Genomic DNA, 20,660 nt, shown 5'->3' on the forward strand with positions numbered 1-20,660 from the left:
TATAAAAATTGTATTTTTGAAGAGACTTTTACAAGAACGATATAATACATTGAAAAAAGTTGAAGTCCTTTTTAACTAATCAAATTAAAAAAATACAATTTTAAAGAAAAAAGCAAAAAGAAAAATGAAGATTTAACAATGGCCAAAAACATATTTTGAAGTTTTCCTATCTTCTAGAAACGAAATCATTGGAGATGCATATGTTATATGTTCGTATATTCATCTAAACTTAATTAATCAGGCCTCGCCCTAGGGGGCTTTAGTGACAGCGTCCAACGCCGGGGTGGATCAAATATAACGTCGACGGGGTGTCTTAACAGAGCTACTGGCGACTTGTGGAGGCGTCTTGTGTGACTCAGAAGGTCGATGGATTCAGGGCTTTAGCAAGAACTTGGGGAGCTTTACACATCATAATGTCTTCCTTGCAGAGCTCTCAGCCATTCACTCTACGGTGGAGCTTGTTTTTGAGATAGATATCTCAAGGGTAATCATAAAGAGCGATGCGCTAGAGGTACCTTGCTGAATTCTGGTAGCGTAGAGTTGTAGACTCCCATCCTTTCTGTGATCTGGCGAGTGCTATTCTTCGTCTTCAGCAAGAGCATGGCGCATTGGTGTTCCAACACACTCATCGTGAGTCGAACTACTTACCCGACTATCTTTCTCGCATAGGGCACCATTTTCCCTTGGGGGTGCACCGGATTGACTCTTCGTTCGGGGAATGCCATGGCCTGCTTCTGCAGGATGTGAATGAGGCTCTGTCCTCAACTATTTTGCCTGTTGTCTAGTTTCTTTTCTTGCCTGGGGTCTAGTTACTTCAACTTATATACACTAGATTTTTTATCTCATTAATAAGTTATATATTTCATCATTTCTCCTCAAGTTTAACTGGAGTAGTTGAGTTAAACTTACTTTATCTCAGTTTGTACTCAAACAGAACTTTAGGGCCCGTTTGGTGGTCAGGATATGATATGATATGTGAACAAGATATCAACAGGATAGGATAAGAGCAGGATAGACTCTTATCATATCCTGTGTTTGGGGTGCACATTATAAGAACAGGATATGATAAGGAAAAATGTATCAGATTTATATTTGAATAAAAACTACATTTAAAATTGATCATTCTATTAAATTTAATTTCTTTACATTTTCATGAATGAGTCTATATTTTAAAATAAATAAAATTAATTTAAATTTTATTAATTAGCCTATTTTATTGTTTTGAAAATACCCTATATTTTAAATAAAATTATGCAGTTAACCGATTGGTTTTCACTTAGTTGTGACACGTGATAATTAGCAATAAAAGTTAACTAAATTAAGAATATTATTATTTCAAAAGTACTTTATATTTGAATTATAAATTAGTATATAAGTAGATAAGTAGTTTTAAATAATAGGAGATGAAAATAAAAAATTAATCTATTACTATTAAAAAATCAATATTTGTAATCAATGTTTTTCACTTAGTTGTGACACGTGATAAACAATAAAAATTAACTAAATTAAAAATATTATTATTTCAAAAATACTTTATATTTAAATTATTATATAAGTAGATAAATAATTTTTAAATAATAGGAGATGAAAATATTAAATTAGTCTATTATTATTAATAAATCAATATTTGTAAGTGAGTAGTCTATTTTACTATTTACGAATAATAATTTTATTCATTTTTTATTTTAGTTAAATTAATATTTTTATATTTATTAATTAATTTTATTATAAGTTATAAATTATATAATTTTAAAATAAATTAATTTGGAGTTAGGATACTGAAAGAAAATATATAACTGATATCCTATCCTGCTCTATCCTAGCTCCCACCTCAGGATAACTTTTACACATGATTGACAGGATAGGATAGGAGACATGATAGTGTTATCATATCCTGCTGGCGCAACAAACAACAGATAACAACAGAATATGATTATTGTCATGTCCTATCCTATCATGTCCTGGTCACCAAACGGACCCTTAGTGTTCATTATTGTAGGCATATACTTCTCTTATATGTGAACATAAGTCTCAACTTTCAAGACTATGGCTTTGATTTTTAGTTGATAGTTTCTTTTTTTATTTAAGCCTCTTTTTTTTTCTTTTTTCTTTTTTTTTTAAAATGGAAGCCTCTTTTTTTTCTAGATCGTGGGTCGTTGGCAAGTAAACTCTGATTTTAGGTTAGAAGCGTGTAGGTCATAGATGTGGATAATCTTTTAACCAAAAAAGAATAATAATCCTATTAAAATTTCTACAATATTTATTTTAAAAGCTAAATAAATAAAAAGAAGGTGCTCCAACCAAAAGAAACAACAGTCACTTGTACAAGTACAACGTACAAAATAAATAAATCCTAGATTTTATATACATACTCCCCAATCTTTACTAGAGATACACAATTCTTTATATAAAAAAAGAGATACACAATTCTAACAAAGAGAATACAATCAAACTAAATTTCTACACTGTTTATTCAATAGGTTTCTTTTTAAATAAGGGTAATTCTACCATACCCCCATTGTATGATACATGATTGGCGCGTTTACACGTGGACCAATAAGGGACTGACACCTGGCACCGTCTTTAAATATTTGTTTCATTTTTAAACATAAACGAAAAAAAGAAGAAAAAGACATATTTATTATTATACATTATTATATCCAAGTTGAGTTAAGGTTAACTCACCCACTATGGTTAACACATTTCGAGGTTTTGAATTTCTGAGAGGGAAAATGAAGTCAGTTGTCACCTTTGGAGGGAACTGAACTAAGAGTGTTTCAGACGGCGGCGGCGGCGACCACGACGGCGAAGGAGACCAAGGCGGCGACGGCGACCACGGCGGCGAAGGGTTTGTTGACGGTGTTGAGGGCTCCACTGTAAGCAGCGAAAGCGTGTTGGACGACCCCTGAAGCTCTTTCAAGTCTTTGTTCCTGGGTTCCTTTTCGAAGCTAATTCTAAGCTCTTGTTTTCAGTTGGTGTAAGTCTTTCCTCTGCGTTTGTTTCTTTCGATTTATTTGTTTTTTTAAGGTTAGGTCATTCTGAAATGGTGAAATTAGGTTATGGAAAGTAATGTCTTTCTTCTGTTGATATAGTATCTGTGTTTGGGTCCTTCGATTTATTTGGTTCTGAATGGCTGATTTCTGAAATTTGTTAGGTTATGAAAAGTAATGTAAAATCTGTTTTGAATGGAGAAAACAGAGAGGAACAATGTGCCGAAAATGGACAGGAAGAAGTGAATCTCAGTTTAGGTAAGAATGTGCCTGATTCGCCTGAAAATAGTGCACATTCTGATGAAAAGGGTGGTTCCACTGGAGTTGAGGATGAGGACGATGATGGTGTTGTGTATGAGAAGAACATTTTAGATTTGACAGAAGATGATATAATGGGAATGGAATTTGATTCTGAAGAGGATGCAATTAAGTTCTATGAAAGATATGGTCAGTGTTATGGTTTTGGGGTGAGGAAAGACAATGTCTATCGTGGTTCGCAAGGTTCCATTGTTACTCGTCAACAGGTCTGCAGCAAAGAGGGGGTGAGGCATAGAAAATACTTGGAGCGGAGGGATCGGGTTAGAGTTGCAAAGGGAATTACCAGGGTGTCGTGTCCAGCTCGCTTCCGTGTTCGCTTTGAACGCAACTCATGTAAGTGGAAAGTGATTTACTTTGACAAGACTCACAACCATATTCTGGCACCTGTGGATAAAGTCCATCTGATTTCTTCATATCGGCACCTGAATGATTCTGACAAGGCTCAGATTAATAGCCTTAAGCTACATGGGGTGAGGACTTGCAATATAATTGGTTTGATGCTGGGGCAGAAAGGTGGTCACGAGGCATTGGGTTTTACCAAGAAGGATTTGTTCAATCACATTGATAAGGAGAAACAGATAAGGGTAGGAAACGGAGATGCGGTTGCTGCTTTGTCATATTTTCAGGCTAAGGCTGAGGGTGATCCAATGTTTTTCTCCAAGTATACTAAAACTGAAGATGAAAATCTGAAGGACTTATTTTGGAGTGATGGAGTAAGCAGAGTGGATTACCATGCATTTGGCGATGTAATTGCCTTTGACAGCACTTATAAGAGAAACAAGTATAATAAGCCTCTGGTGATTTTATGTGGCTACAATCACCATGGTCAGACAACTATTTTTGCATGCGCTTTGATTACGGATGAGTCGATTGAGACATATAAGTGGGTGCTGGAGACATTTGCTGAGTGTATGTTTGAGAAGCATCCCAAAGCTGTTGTTACAGATGGTGATTTAGCTATGAAAGAAGCAATAAGGGTTGTCTTTCCTAATGCCCGGCACAGATTGTGTTCATGGCATATTCAACAAAAAGCTTTAGAGAAACTGAAGAATCCAGACTACTTGGAGGTTTTGTCCTTTCCTATTTCTCTGACAACTTGAAAATGTCTTTTTTTTAAGGTTTTTGTTGTGAAACCCTATATTAAAGTTGAGTTTTGTTTGAAGAACATCACCTTGTCCCTTTCTAACTGTTTCAGATTCTTGGGCTTTGACTTGAGGGCTAAAATTAGGGTTTGATTTTTTTTTTTTAGGGTTTTGGATGTGCATGTTGTCCTTTTCTGACTAGTTCATTTATTCTCACTCCATTATTGAAATTCAATTTTCGTCCTCCAGTGACAACTTAACAAACTTTTTTCCTTTTATTGTACTTTGGCTGCAACTTAAAATTCCTTCTCTGTTTTGTTGATATTTTTGGGTGGGTTAAATTTATGGTGTCTGGTGGGGTGGGTTAAATTCCTTCTCTGGTATGTAATTTATGTGGGTGATTTGTTGATATTTTTGGGTGGGTTTATGTCAGTATCACATGGTCCCCTACTATCATATTTTGCACTCATTTTCTCATGTTCCACCACCTCTCTCATTAATTAACCTCCTTGTGCAGGAAGTGCTAAACACATAACTGGATTGAAGGAGGATGTCAACAAGCTGATGCATCCAGTTGGCTACTTAGCAAGTGCTTGGTGCAGACAGAACAACTAGAATTCTCATCCTGGGACACCATCAATACCAGTGTCACCTGGAACTGAGTATACAGTAACTCCAAAGTACTCTGTCACGGCTGCATCCACCGAAGACATCCTTCAGAAATTTCTCAAGTCCAACCCAACACACGACACAACAAAGCCTACTGATGTTAGTGGACTCGTAAAGAAGTTGTTCTCACCACCTGAGTTTCAGACCATGCATACTGGCATGAAGACAGCAACCCCTCCCTCTAAACCCAATGACAAGGATCCCACCACCCCTTCCTCTAAACCCAATGACAAGGATCCCACCACCCCTTCCTCTAACAAACCAACTGTAAAGTCTCCTTTATGCACACTAGTGCCTCCCATTGATCCCCTGTATATTCCCTCTGTAAGTTTAAGATTACCCTATCTATTTTCTAATTTATGCATTTGATTTATTCTGGCACACCTTGACTACTTTACTTTAAATGTATTTCAATCAGTGGCTGCTTTCCTTGTTTGGACCTGCTGTAACTGAGGCCTTAAGCTACATGGAGGTTGTTGTGGCGTATTACATCTATAAGAGATGTAATGCTGGAGGTGTAGAAAGGTAAATGGTGCAAGTGTCATATTTTTTTTTAAATGTTTCTTAGTCTGACAAAATGTTTGATTTTTCTTATTTTCTAACTCAGGAAAGAAACACTGATTAAACCTCTCCTGAACCACGTTGATGGTACTCGCAACACATTGCACTGCTTGAAGCCGAAAAAATGTGTTGATCAAGAGATCCTAAACTTGACTGCTTGCATGCTGACCCATAATGACAGAGCCTTCAGCAGGAATCCAACCCATTGGTTCATGCCAACTTACTTCTCAGTATGTTTTCCTTCTCTTGTTTGAATCAGTTTTTTAGATTGTATCATTGCATGCCTAATTTTTGTGTAATATTTAAATTAACAGCAATACATTCTTGGATGGACAACCCATCCCCAGAGCATGATAACTTACCAGCAGAGAACATACATGTGAAAGGTTGACCTGGTTTCAAAGGTTTGTAAGCTCAGAATAATTTCTCACATTGTAATTTTACTAGGAATAACAACATATCTCACATCTCACACATGTCATAATTATGTTAGGTCTATGTTCCAATGAATGATAATAATGAGCACTGGTACTTGGTTGTTTTTGACTTTGAGAAGAAAGAAATGGTCTACTTAGACTCATTCCCCCAAGCAGATAGAATTGAATTCAGGATAACAAATGCAAAGTTAGTGGTAAGTATTCTATGCTTTGTGCTTATCTAACTGAATCAGATGCATGTTTTCTTAATTGGAGCTTCACTGATTGTATTGTATTGTGTTGATTCAGGCACTTTATATGGAGATAATGCTGAGGGACAAGTCTTTCTATGAGTTGGAAACCACTGAAATGTCACGTGTATCACAGTTTAGGATTGTCATGCCCCAGGGACTACCTATGCAGAAATCTAATTCGTAAGTCATGAAAATTCTTACTGTCTTCCTTTAAACTTATAATGTTTGGCTGTGAGAATGATTACATATCTATTTCTTGCTTAATTTTGTAGTAATGATTGTGGGATTTGGGTAGCATCCTGGATGAAGGACATGGGGATCAATGGGTACAATCATAAGGTTAGTTTGCTTACATTCAAATCTTATGTTCTGTAGAAACTAGGAAATATATTAGGTGAACCCTGATCAATGTATGTGATTTTGCAGGTGAATAATGGGACACGCTTGTCATTGGCATTGCAACTTGCTCTTCACCCATACAATGAAATGCAGGATGTGCTCATAAGGAAGTCATTTGACTATTATGGGACCTTGGTGAAGTCTGTGTTCCCAAGGAAGACCTGAAGCTGCATTTGCAAAGCTGCATGTTTTGATGATGGGGTCAAGGGGGTTTGGTTTTCAAAGTATTGTTTTGTCATGTCTGCATGTGTATGTAATGCTCCCATCTTTTGTGTAACTTTTATCTCTTTGTTGCTGGACAATTGTGGCCTGTTTGTGCCAGTCTTTTTCTTTATTAATGTTGCTTACTGTTGGACAAGTGTTGGACAAGTTTGGGCTGGTGTGCCCTTTTCTATTTATCTATGGATAAGTTTTGGCCTGATGTGCCTTTTGTTATTATTGCTATTTCCCCATATGGATAAATTGTGTGCATGATGTTTCAGGTTGTTTTGGTATTTTATTAGGTTCACATAAATAATAAGGTCGTGCATGAAGTGCCCCACATGAATACATTTAGTGCATGCATGATGCTTGAGTTGTTTTGCAAGTAGGGTTTAATCACTTATACTATATTCCATTATAAATTTGTTTTTTTAAATATAACAATTAGCATCACATAACAGGATCGTGCTTGCTCTGATTTTATGTTAAAAATAACAATTAACATCAAAGTTCAGGTTCATGATATCATAACATAGCATAAAATATAGAGTACCAACTACCAATGTAGATCATTACACACAACCTAAGGTTCAAGTATTTAATACCTAATACTCTTCTTGCAAAAGCAATAACAACAAGCAAAACCAGAAAACAAACGACAACAAACACCCACGTGCCCATAATAATATTGACATAAGCCTGCTCCCTCCTCCTTCCTTCAGTCAGCAAAAGTTTCAATGTGACATCCTCAGTCCAAGCAGCAGAAGTCCCAGCAGCAGCAGCAGTATCACTGTTCCTTTGTGAATTAGTCACACTGGAATGGTTCACTTGAGGTGCTTCATCAACAGGCTAGGTAGGACCTTCAGCCCAATCAAAATAGCTGCAACCCTGCACATTTTGAAATAAGACTAAGAAAGTTGAATATCGAATATTTTATCCCTAAACTCCAAAATAAATAATGGATAATTTACCCCATGAGGGCATTGATAAAATGTGCGCCCATAAATGATCCTAGTCCACACGGTTTTAAGAGTTGGATAAAGACCACACTTGCAACGCCTTCCATCATTCTGGGAAGAAAATGATTGGGAGACCATTTTTTGAACTACAATTATAAAAAAAAAGAATAAAAACATCATTAAAATTAACGAACGCTAAACAAAGCACAACCATAGTTATTAAAAACAAATAAGTTCACAAATAAGCACAACCAAGAGTAACCACCACAAAAGGAAACATAAATGTGTTCTCAACATCAAGTCATGGCAACAAGTCTAACAATCGAAACCTAATTGTCATCAATGGTGCTGAATCCTAACATGTAGAACGTTATTCGAACCACTATGACTGAAAACGAGCTTGTCATTTTCAGCTAATTGGTTGTCACTCACAAACTTGTAAAACTTTTCGCCAAGATGGCAATCAGTAAGTTTTCCATTCCTCTTCCTCCAACAGAGCTTGCAAATATACCATTCTTGCTCCCCTTCCTTTTTCAATAATACTTTTTCCCAGCTATGTTCAAGGAAGTTACGAACATATGACCGTGGCAAAGGCTGATCAAAATAAGAAAAGTCAACAGGATTAGAGACATGTAACTCTACAAGTTCAGCTATCTAAAAAACACAAACATTGAAAATGCTTACCAAAGTATGACCACCACCAGCAACAGAACTAGTGACAATCTTCTCAAAGGTGTACCTTGCATTCTGAACCTGACCAACTGTAGCAACTTGAGGGCCATCTGCCACAACCTCTTCCTCAGCCACAACATCTTCATCAACCACAACCTCAAACTCTTCCTCAGTGTCAGAACTCAAATATAATACCTCTGGGGATGGTGGTTCATCATGCCTTTTTTTAGCAGGTCTTGGACAAGGGAGATGGGATGGTGTTTTGTTCTTCTCTTTCATCCCTTTTTGACCAGGTTTTACACAAGGGAAATGGATTGGTGCTTTGTACTTCCCTTTTTCACCACCATTGGTTGGTGCTTTGTTCTTCCCTATTTCACCACCATTTGGATAGGGGAAATGGTTCTTATTTTCGTCATAAATTTCAACTTTAAACCTATTTCCCCCTTCATATTGAAAAACCATATCATGGTTTTTTTTAAAACCATAAAATGAAACCAAGGTAGGAACAACATAATCAAGAAAGCCTCCAAGCAAGCCAGTCAAAACTTCCAACTTTACACAGCCCTTCGGGTCAGTGAGCAACACCTCAGACTTAATTTCATTTTTCTTCTTTTCATAAAAATCTTTAGGCAATTTCATGTGAAAATTTCCCAATATTATAGGGATTGAAAACATTTCGGGACTTCTACTACCAGAGCAACCAGAGATACTACCACTGGGATCCATTGCTTCACAATAAAAATTGAGGGAGATTTAATCACCCAAAGAATAACAAAAAATTGAGTTAACAAACAACTTATATATCAAAAAAAATCAACCAACCCACAAGGGCACAAAGTTCATTATTGTCAACAAGAACAAGAACAACAAGAACTGAACAAAACGCAGAGACATTACTCAGCAAAAACCATTTACCCCAAACAATGGCAAAAAAAAACAACTATTAACTAGGCCGCCATTTACACCAGATCAACAAAGATTGCATTAACCCCAGAAAAACAAAGAAAATATCAAACCCTTGCACCCCAATAATCGCACACTGCCCCGACAAGATCAACATGCAACACAAAATCCCTAAAATCCCTAACATCAACACTCACAATTTCCTGTTCCCACAATGAAGCAATTAAAACCACTAACCTTGTCACGGTGGTCAGAAAATGATAGCGACGATCTACTCGACAACAACAAAGCTTCGTCCTTTTCAGCCCAACAGCAACAAACACCAAAGCATGGAAACAAAAGAAAAACCAAAACGATTAAAACGGTGGTAACGGAAACCGACGACAAAGAAAAAGCATAAAGATAAAAAACCGCAACGACAGAGGAGGAAGGGAGGACAACGAGAAAGAGTGAGACAAAAAAAAAGCTACCTTGGTCGTTGGAGGAACTTCAGTAGAGGAGACGAAGTTGCACTAAGCTTGATCTTTGTTTGGGAACCTGAAGCTTCTCAGGAAAGATAAGTTTCAAAACCTTGGAAAAAGGTGAAAGGATGAAAAGGTCAATCAACTCTGACTACTCCAACCATGGTTTACTTACCTTGGGTTAACTTAATTTTTTTTTCCTTTTTCTGTTATTCAAAAACGAAATAAATGAAAATAAAAATTCATATCACATGTCCCTATCTAATTGGTTCACGTCATACCCAACTTATTTCTATATCATCCAAATAAATTGTTGTAATATGGTAGGATGCACCTTTAAATAAACTAAACAAGTTGAAGTCTACAAGTCTACCATCAAAGAGAGTTTAAATCACAAATTAATTCATGAGTTAGTTCTAGATCATGCTGAAAAATCTAGATTAGACTTTTGACTTATTTTTCAAGGATAAAAACAATCATTACCCTAGGCGGTTGTTATTTGATACTAATGATTAATGAACAAATTAATTTTATATTTATGATATTAATTAATTAATGTTGAATTGAAGTTTTTTGAAAGATATGTTTCAAAAAAAAGTTTTTGAAAGATACTAGTATTCAAATAAATAACCTATAAAGCTAGTTCCAATCCGAGGGACGTGACCCACGGCAATTGGTTTGGCAGAATGTTAGCAAATAGTACCTACTTTAAATATTAAAAAAAATATGATTGTTTGGTTACCAGATAGTACCTACTTTAAATATTAAAAAAAACTAGAAAGATATTGAAAGATAAAATAAGAGATGGAAATATTATGAAATAATTGATTGCTGAGTGTAAAAATTTACAAATTTTACATTGACAAGTACGTGAAAATTAAATTCATAAATAAAAGGGGAAAAAATGGCCTTTAACTGTGGATAGGAAGGTGTTACCGTGTTAGTGAAGAAATGGGGCCCATGCCAATAGGAACCGAACATTGAGCGGTTTTGGTAGGTAGATGTTGGTGACGTCACTTAGTTACGAGTCCATCACACCAACCCCATTTGTCCTTTCTCATATTTCTTTGACAAAAAAATACTACTATCAAAATAATATTAATACTACATGGTAGTAATATTTTTGGGCCTGAAATTAGGGTTTACTCGACTCAAAAGTCATAATTGTATTGTACTTTTAAAACTAAATTGTGAAAATGCATATTTTCTTTTTGACAACAAAAATGAATATTATTAATGCATATTACTAAGTTGTGAAAATGCATATTACAAAATTATCACGGAAATAAATTACTACATCAATAATAAAAAATATGCAATGCAATGGTAAATAGTTGAATTCCTTAACAATGTAGTCTAAAGTTTAATTCTTAAGCGATGCATATAAAAAAAATTGTTAGGAAAAACCTACCAAATACCAAATAAGAGTGGTTTTAAAGTTTCAAAATTAATTTTATGGTTATCGGCAGTGAGATACTTTTAAAGAAAAATACTATGATTTGTGTCTATTAATTTAATAGTGTGTTAAATTTTAAATCATAAACTTTAAATGGTAACATGTCAGTAGGATAATGCATAGATTTATGTTTAGAAAAATGCATTGCTTTGTTTTTAATTTTTACCATAGTTGTTTAAAAAATTGATCAATTCTTAGGGGAATATATTCTAGAAGGCTAGGTTATGAGAAACATCACAAGAGCCGCACGTTACTAGCACCTAATTCTTTCGTTTTCGTGGACATGTGACCATGTGACTCTTCAAACAAATATATATTTCTCTCTCTACGATTATTGTGGTTTGGTAGTCTATCTTTCACTTTATCATTATGTGATTTTGTCACATTCAGTTGAGTTTATCCGCATACGGGCTTCTAGAATAATTATACATACACAACTCTTTTTGAGGTATAAGAGGTGGAATGAGGAGAGATAGGAAGAAAGAAAAAAGTAAGAGAGAGAAAGTATGAGATGTGATAGATGATAAGATGAGAGAGATAGAAATAAAAAGAGGTGGAAATGAAGTGTTTTAAAAATGAGGTGTGTATATATCATTACTCCGGGCTTCTATGTATTTGGTAGTATTTGTCTATTACTCACTAGGATTATCCCCGTTTGTCCGTGCGATGCATGGATAATTTTCACGAATTCAACTCTTAACTACAATTATTCAGAAGTTGATACATATGGAATAATACACTGATGTATTTTCTAAGATATACAATTTTAATTAGTCAAACATTTATATATCGTTATTATCTACTGTTTATGTTTAAATGCTTTATCTTTCTTATATATATGAATAATATGAGTTTCAAATGTTAATTGTGTTCGACCATGTCGATTTGCACTTTGGCACAATCTCTACTGTAAAAGATGAAAAGTTGGTTGAAATGTAATAACATATTAGACTCTAAGGGAGATAGTTGAAACTAAAAGAAAATATTTATACACATATCCAAGAGTAATTATTTATTCATATCTCACTTTCTTTCCTATCTTATTTCCACACATTTCTCTATTTTGCTCTTCCTATATATCTAAGGTGCATAGGCGGATCTAGCACCCGGCTTGCCCAGGCTCCATGGCAAATTTTTATTTTTTTATTTGGGCCGCAAGGATAAAAACTGAGTTTTTTACCCACCCAACCTGGGCAAAAAAACTTCTGTTCTCTTTCAGTCTCTTGTTTATGGTCAAGATGGGAGAGATGAGAAGATGAGAAAGGGGACTTGTGAATTGGATCTGTATGGGTGTCTCTTTCTCTCCCGTTCTTTTCCACCTAAAATGAAAACAGAGGTAATCAAAATGAAAACAGAGGCTTAAATTCCGCAAGAATCCATGTGTGTTTCATTTTTCTTATCTGTGTGCGTGTGTTTGCTAATTGGGGGTTATCTGGCATTCCCCCCTTTGACCCATGTGTCTTTCTTTTCTTTTTATCAATTATTATCACTTTTTTTTAAACATCTTCAATAATTAATTCAATGGACTTAAATTAAAAAAAATATCTTAATAGCATACGTTCATACATTATATTCAACCAATTCAAATGTTATTCATTAATTTAGTTCCACTAAATTTAGAAACTACTAATATCATCATTTGGTTTGATATATTTAATATTGATAAAATTTGATATTAGTTTGAACTTTTCTCAAGTATATAATTTTTTAATGTGATAAGACTCTCTCTAGCATCCCTTTGTTATACACCATCTTTGAATTTTTAAAGTAAAGTTTAAGTTTAAATCAAATTATATATAAAACTGACTCGGTATGCCTCTTTCGTACTAATTACGTTACAAGTCGTGTATCGCATACCCATACTCGTACCACGTATTGGAGCATATGGCGAACCAGCTGGTAACTATAGACTATACCTATATGTTTAAGTTAGGTGTTTAATTGAGAATGAAACGTATTTGTCATTCCAACAGTCTATTCACGCCGCAACAGCCGCAATGCCCGTAACCGCAATTTAAAACCTTGAATCAGATGTCAGGTTGGGCGGTTAGACTTGCCCAGGCTACATAAAAATCCTGGCTCCGCCACTGCTAAGGTGGATGTAGATAAGAAGTGTCAACAAAATATTATTCCATGAGCTTGCAAATGAGCCTACATGCATTAAAATGCAAAAGACAAGTGGTCCTCATTCTTTAAAAGTGAAGTTGCATGCACTTAAATCCTTAAAATTCTAAATCCAATTAGCTTAATTGGTTTTTTAAATTATGTAGGTAGCATGTTTCCCATCGCACGGGAAATCTTTTACCAAATCAATTATTAATTTTAATTATAATCGTTTACCAAAAGTCAATTGGGTGAATTAAAATCTGATTGGGAGAATGAAGAAGATACACTCATAATTAAAGATGACAGAAGATTATGGGCGTAATTTGAGATGACTGGGTGAACCAAAATAATGTGAATAAATAAGATTCTCGTAATTTGAAATGACTGTCTGAAAGTCATGCTCATGATTTAACACAATATATGGAATGTAACATAACATTAAGACAAACATAGAGTAGATTTAAAATAGACTCCAACATAAAGGGCATGACAATCCACATAAGCAAAAGGAAAATAAAGTCTTGAATCTAGTAGCACTGACCATAGCCCAGATATCCCAATAATTACTAAACATGACAACAATAGCACAACAAAATTCACACCTTACACAAAGCTGTGACAAAATCAGACCAGGTCCCAGTCATTCCAGTATAAATATGCAAAGACTACCTATCTAATTTAATACTCCTTATTTTCAGCCTCTTTGAAGTCCTTGAGCTGCTGATTGTTTCTCCACTGTTAATACTACCAACCGATGAGAAAACAGCGACGCGTTCATGCAGTGAAATATCATCTAGGGATGGAACACATGAACCCATTTCAGAAAGGTAGGCAAAATTCTCATAATTTAAATTAGACATATCACCATCCTTGGATAAAATTAAGCTGAAAAAAAAGTAGGCACATTAGATAAAATTAACATATGAGAATTATACAATGTAGATATTGCAAACCTTTTCTGGAGTCTGAATCTTGTCCTTGCCCTTAAATGCTCCAATGATGCTAAAATCATCACATATTTTTTTGACGCGGAAAGAATCATCAAATCGTACACCACGATCAGCTGCCTTCTCAGCCTTGAATAACTGCTCCCTACCAACTAAGTCCATAGTCACGGGGGGTATTCAAAGGAGGACTCACCCTAAAACAACATGTAAGCACACAAAAACACAGTCACAATAGGTCTGCAGAACTGTGTTGACATATGATACTTATAACATTTAATAAGACACACAAACTAATTTTCGCCAACCTTTCCCCTAGCAACCAGTTCCTTGCAAGTCTTCTTCAGCAATTGTTGACAGTCAGAGTCAAAAAGCACAAATGTTACGACACCATCAACATCTCCTACCTCAAACTTAATCTCGAATCTGCATGTTGGTTCTAAATGAAATGGAAAGAAGTTTAATAGAGTGAAATAGTATATATATCTCATCCAATTGCATAATAAGCTAGACTTGCAGGGGTTAACAACTTTATTATCTTTCAAAGAGCTAAGATCCTCCAATGTCATAGTTTTTTGAAAAAGTTAAAATCACTTCTTTCTCTGATTATAAAAGTCATGTAAAAATGAGAACTAAATAAATCAAAAGAGTTGAGAACAAAACAGGGCTGCAAATAGCATAAAACAACTGGTAGAAAAAACAAATGCATTGTTTAAATGCTAATGTTTCATAACTTACATTCAAGGAATGGAAATTTGCTGCTCCTATATTTAGTTCTCATAACTTTTTAGTTCTGCTCTAGATGCTCAATTGCTCATCTTATAGAAAAAAAGAAAATAACTTAAAAGGGACATGAGAAATGATAAAAAAAATCTTCTTTCAGTTATATGACAGACATCTAGTTCATATCCATGTCATCAACAGGGAAAGATCTGGAAAAAAAATCATATAAAAAAAAGGAGAGGAAGCTAGAAACGAAAGAGGCATGTTATAAGAAACCAAAACATCTTGCTCAATGTCAAACACCATCTCTATCTGAAAAAGCAGTACATTCAAACTTTGGTATACAAATCACTATGAACTAATTTTCCAGAAATTAAGTCTTTTTGCCGACATCTGCCAACTCTTGTCACACACCATCAGAATCAAAGCCTTTTATGACGCTTATAAGTTACAGAGGCTAATTGAATGTCACATATCTTTAAAAAATTATAGATTATGAATTTACCCTCTCTCCACCATTTAGTAGTGAAACTTTCTTCCCAAGCCCCTCAGATTTAAAATTACTATTATTCAAGCAACATACCTATGGAGATCTTTTTGTAAGCGAATGCACATTCAAGCTGTTGGCAGATGAATTTGTTTTGGCTTAATAGCATTTTTGGTGGGGGTTCATAGCTGAAAACGAAAAAGAGAAGTGGGGGTAGATAGCTGAAAAATTCTAAATGAGAGGTGGGATTCAAACCTTTTGTAAGCTATTTATAATTACTCCAAGCAGTTCAGTTAGAGTTGCTGAACATGCATTTGTTGTTTATAGCTGACAAGTGTTTAAAAATTCCTTAGTATGTGTCTAAATATGCTAATAATTCCTCTATGCAACTTTCAATTGCAAACTGTAGAAACCTTCTAAGAGAGTCCTCACTAATTGACCTTGAAAATCACAACAATATTTATCAGATGAGAGCTCAGTTGAAAAAAGAGGAAAAATCATAAACATAGTTTTGGTATTCACCAGGATCAGCTGCAAGGTGCAGTTTTGATTATGACTCCAAAACAACACTGCATGAATGAAAAAAAGAATCACACTTAGAATCATAAAAAGGCAAACCAAATTTGCTAGGTTTCTTATACAATAAAAGATTACAGCAGTTGAAATTAAGTTTCATAGCAATAGTTTCCTGCCAAACACTATCAACATGAGAAATCAACAATTTTTTGTAAATATTTGCAATAGCTCCCCCATAATGTTTGTTAGAAATATAGTTGGCCTTTCTCCTTATAACTTAAGTTGTTAGGTGATTTGTTCCCTATCGTTCAATACCAAATCAATGCAACCACAATAACTTCATTTCAAGCATGCTAAATAAATTCTCACCTCCCTCTTCTAATAAAACTAACTTAATCAAATCCTAAAGCTTCCCAGTGGATCATAAAGCTTAAGAAGCACATACTAAAAACAGGGGAAGGAGCAGGATTTTATAGCATAGACTTTTCTACAATATACAGATTTAATTACTTAAAGAACATTCTTCATTTCCCGCACTTCAGAAGCTTCAGCGACATGGACTTCCTTCCACCTTCTTGGATCCCACTTCTTTCCAATCCGTTGACAACACTGTTCCATTTGACTCCAGCTGCAAAGTAGCATAGTTGTTAAAGAAGGCAAAGGCATAATAAATGTTAATAAATTTAGAAGAAAACTAAGCACAATATCATAGGAACCAATGTTCACGAATTTTAAAGCAAGCACAGAATGGTCATCTCACAAATGACTTGCTCATTGCTCTTCGCATGTCCTCATCTGCATTTTGATAAATATCACGAAACAATTTATTCAAAGCAGCATCACCATCCAACTTTTCTTCTTTCTCCTGAAAGATACACCACCATTAGGTAAATATTATTTATATAAGTAATAAGCTGATCAAGTTAACAACCGAATTAATTAATAATATTGTTCTAATTTTGTTGGGAAAAAACACTAAATAGGGTTATATTTTAGGTCCTCTACTTTAACCAAAAAATTCCCCAAGTTCAAATTACAACACCTTCAGTTTTCAAATCAAAAGCAACATGCTTCTCTACCAGTTCAAATTAGTATCTCGTACAACAACAGCAAGATACAAATAAAATTCTAATAGGCCATATCCACCAAATCACCTAGATACAGAAGCAATTATCATTTCCAACACAGCCAAATACACCAATTTGCAATATAACCTGGAATCACAGCTTCAAAGGGTTTGAAGGATTCCTTGAAATACCTTCCAAGTTCCAATTAAAAAAAAGCTATGTAGATAACCCCACTAACAGATGATAAAGCTTTTCAACAACAAAAAAACTAACAAAAATCTAACACTAATTCCATAACCCACAATAAAAAGTTTCATACTTCTCTCTCTCATGAATATAAGTTTCGATCCCTTTTAAGAAGGACTAAAAATAAACACCTTTCTCACACAATGATTTTTCTAGTTTTTATACTGTATCAATTGATATTCTTACATCAGAGTCGAACACAACACATACATTTTTTTTTTGGAAAATGTGACACTATTGATTAAACATCTAGTGAATTTGTATATTGCTATTACATAAATTATACATAAGCTATACACAACCCGTAAAATTCCAAACCTCACCAATATAAGTTACAATTCATCCATTCGATAGTTAGAACCTCGCATGGAAGTTTTCAGTTATGTTTGGACACTGACAGAGACTTCATCTGCTGCTGACTTGTCTTTTTTCTTGGGTGGTTCTTGAGTTTTCAGTATAGCAGTTTTATTTGGAACCAGAAGTATGAAGATGTTTTTGTCACGGAAGCTTTTAGCCTCCTCTGTTCCAAGCAGCATAGATGTCTAACTAATAATGGGGAAAAAATGAATAAGCAGCATAGGTCTCTAACCAAATTAGCAGCAAGCATGGAGGTGACTTACATACATGATTATACATGTCTTGATCAATTCCTAGCTCCAAAATACTGAACAAATTAAGTCAGGAACATAACAGAGGAGAAAACCACCGAAACCAACCTGATTAAAATAATGGTTGAAATTATATAATCCACATTCATTATAAATTAGTGAGATTGGAGAGAAGTGTGTTGAAGTTAAACTTACAGCAGATGAATATAAAAATATAGCAAGGGAACTCTTCAGACCAGTTGGAAGAAGTTTCATGCCCTGTAAATTAGAAGAAGCAAATTCCATGTTAAAGTCAACAAAAAAATTATAACAAATATACAGGTGCATTGGTCCTTATTATAAGAGGTTGAAGTGAGGATTGTGTGAACTGTGGTGGAGTGAATTGTGGTGGAGTGAGGGTTGTGTGAATGGTGGTAGAGTGAGTGTTGTGTGAGTATTTATAGGCAAATTTAAGGAAACATTCAAATGAGAAAAAGGTTGCGTGCAACCTTCCACCTATGACCATACCTCTAAAAACCTAGTCCCAAATTCACATAGGAATGGGAACGACAGATGAAAAAATTGGATGAACTGATAAAAAATCCATACCAAATCCCCCAAAAAATGCACATCTAATCAACAATATCAGGTAAAAAATTCATAAAAAGGACGAAATTAGGATGAAACGTATAAAGAGGTGATAAGGTACAATGTTGAAGTTCAAGAAAGAACTATTACGATGGCTTACCTACGTAATGGTTGACGGGGCGACGTGATGGCCAATGGCGGAGAAGCCATGTGAAGGCGCCGAAGATCGTGGAAGTAATTCTTCTATGATCAGTGACGTCGAAAACAGATGGCACCAGGGAAATCAGTGACATTGATACAATGAGGGAAGCGAGAAATCGGGGGAAAATGACGAATTTGAATGGGGAAGGGTCATAGAAAAGGAAAGGGGACGACACAACCATGGATTCCGAGGACGATGAAGGCAGAACAGGGAAGCTATCGCGTTGGAGAAGAGAGAGAATGTAGGGTTGTGAGATTTGAGCTTGATTTGTTGAACGGCCCAAATCAAAAGTAATAGATAAAATAAAAAAAACGTCAGGCAAGCAAGACACGTGTTGAGCCGCAATAGGTGGTCTTTTAGCTACAGTAGTGGAAGAATAAGAAGTAGTAGATTTGGACGTAAAAACTTATTTGCGGAAGGTATTCAATTCAAGTACCGGACCATGACTACAATTTCCAGCTGAAATAGTTTGGTGATATATATATATATATATATATATATATATATATATATATATCAACAGGGGCGGATGATGGGGCCTAGCCCCGCTCATTTACCAAAAAAAAAAACAGGGGCGGATGCATGTTATACCATACGGGGCATTTGCCCCAATTGATTCTCAATATTTGTTTAGCAAAATATATTGTAACTATAATACTAGTTGGTTAATTGCTCCCACACATATTTAATTTTCCCTGTGACATTCTATTTCTTTTTTCTTTCATGGACATGTGATCTGTGTTTTTTAACTTATGTCAACTTGGGTTGACACAACTGGCTTCAGGTTTCAGGTTTAGCTATCACCTTCCAAAAGTCGAGGGTTCGAATCCCCTTGAGGTCAGTAAAATCTCAGTTGGTGGGCAACCTCCTCGGGGAGATCCCACGGCGCTCCTTCTAGGAGTGAGCCTCTGTTGGCCTCCCCAGCATGCCACTGGCGCCCTGCCCGATAGTTTGGATGTGCTTTCTCTCTGTTCTACCATTTTTGTAACAAAAAAACACTTATGTTTTATGGCTTTACTTCTTGTTATTACTTTTATTAACGTTAGGTTTTCATAGTTGTCCTACAAGTTTACTATTTATCAATGATTGTTATTTTTCTTGCAAAGTTATTATGTTGTTTAAGAGACTATGAAGTTATCCAATGAGTGTTGGTGACAGTGGTAAAAAGTAGTTGTTTAAACCTTTAGGATGAGAGTTCAAATCCTATAAGCTGCATTTTTTATAAAGACTTTGACCTTCACCACACCCGAGTTAGAATTGAAAGAGCAAATAATTTGAAAACTTGTAAGGAATAATTCGAATATTTATTTAAACTTTTGTTATTTATGTTACGATTTTAGTGTTGCAAATTTATATTTATATATTGCCCTCACATCGTAAAATTCTTAGATTCGTCACTGTATCAAGTTAGCCTTGAGTTCGTATAATGCTTTTTTTTCAAATCCATATATAGATATTTTAGAGTGTAAAGGGAAATTATTAAAAAAAAAATTATAAAAATTTAAAAAATATATATTATATAAATTATTAATTTTGTATATTAATTTTTTAGTTCTTCAAGATATTTTTTTTTCGAAAATGGAAAATATATATATAATTAAGTTGAGAAACATCCCCTCTCAACATGGGTACAGTAACCACGCCAACAAAATGCCAGCAGATCATCAGTCACTACGACAAAAACCTCTAAAAACCCATCGGTAGACAAAAGCGTCATACCAGAGAACCCCTCCGATCAGACCAAAAGACCCAACAGTAAAACCCAACATAGAGCTGAAACCTATAACCTGAAAAGACCAACCAACATAAACAAAAAAAAAACTAAAAACAAAGAACAACAAGCAGCAAGCAAC

At 34.9% G+C, this 20,660-nt stretch overlaps 2 protein-coding genes, 1 long non-coding RNA gene and 1 pseudogene across 8 annotated transcripts; 1 reads left to right on the forward strand and 3 right to left on the reverse strand.

Moving 5' to 3' along the window:
• Positions 1 to 3,157: 3,157 nt before the first annotated feature.
• On the forward strand, positions 3,158 to 4,408 carry LOC130747347 (protein FAR1-RELATED SEQUENCE 5-like). The gene has a single exon (XM_057600257.1). It carries the CDS (start codon positions 3,158 to 3,160, stop codon positions 4,406 to 4,408), a length of 1,251 nt encoding a protein of 416 aa, XP_057456240.1.
• Positions 4,409 to 7,601: 3,193 nt separating this feature from the next.
• On the reverse strand, positions 7,602 to 9,431 carry LOC130732076 (uncharacterized). The gene is made up of 2 exons (XM_057584199.1): positions 8,534 to 9,431; positions 7,602 to 8,443 (listed from the first exon to the last, which is right to left on the reverse strand). Exons 1-2 carry the CDS (start codon positions 9,245 to 9,247, stop codon positions 8,189 to 8,191), a joined length of 969 nt encoding a protein of 322 aa, XP_057440182.1. The 5' UTR covers positions 9,248 to 9,431; the 3' UTR covers positions 7,602 to 8,188.
• A 4,390-nt stretch (positions 9,432 to 13,821) lies between these two features.
• LOC130715301 (uncharacterized) lies at positions 13,822 to 15,123 on the reverse strand (annotated as a pseudogene).
• A 1,588-nt stretch (positions 15,124 to 16,711) lies between these two features.
• Positions 16,712 to 19,176, reverse strand: LOC130715309 (uncharacterized). Of its 6 annotated transcripts, none has more exons than XR_009011624.1 (6): positions 18,766 to 19,176; positions 18,234 to 18,296; positions 18,055 to 18,146; positions 17,754 to 17,950; positions 16,878 to 16,982; positions 16,712 to 16,745 (listed from the first exon to the last, which is right to left on the reverse strand). It is a non-coding gene; the product is annotated as an uncharacterized LOC130715309 (long non-coding RNA). The 6 variants fall into 6 exon arrangements; XR_009011623.1 differs by having other exon boundaries at positions 18,051 to 18,146; XR_009011622.1 differs by having other exon boundaries at positions 17,754 to 17,972; positions 18,051 to 18,146; positions 18,766 to 19,174.
• Between the last annotated feature and the right edge of the window lie 1,484 nt (positions 19,177 to 20,660).

The sequence above is a fragment of the Lotus japonicus genome, chromosome 1, assembly GCF_012489685.1.
Source record: "Lotus japonicus ecotype B-129 chromosome 1, LjGifu_v1.2".
Lineage (NCBI taxonomy): Eukaryota > Viridiplantae > Streptophyta > Magnoliopsida > Fabales > Fabaceae > Lotus > Lotus japonicus.

Excerpts from the sequence above, each read along its gene's own strand:
- LOC130747347 (XM_057600257.1), top strand. The coding sequence starts at position 3,158 with ATGAAAAGTAATGTAAAATCTGTTTTGAATGGAGAAAACAGAGAGGAA.
- LOC130732076 (XM_057584199.1), bottom strand. The coding sequence starts at position 9,247 with ATGGATCCCAGTGGTAGTATCTCTGGTTGCTCTGGTAGTAGAAGTCCC. Across the intron at positions 8,444-8,533 it reads CTGGTGGTGGTCATACTTTG|CCTTTGCCACGGTCATATGT; the intron begins GTAAGCATTTTC and ends TATTTTGATCAG.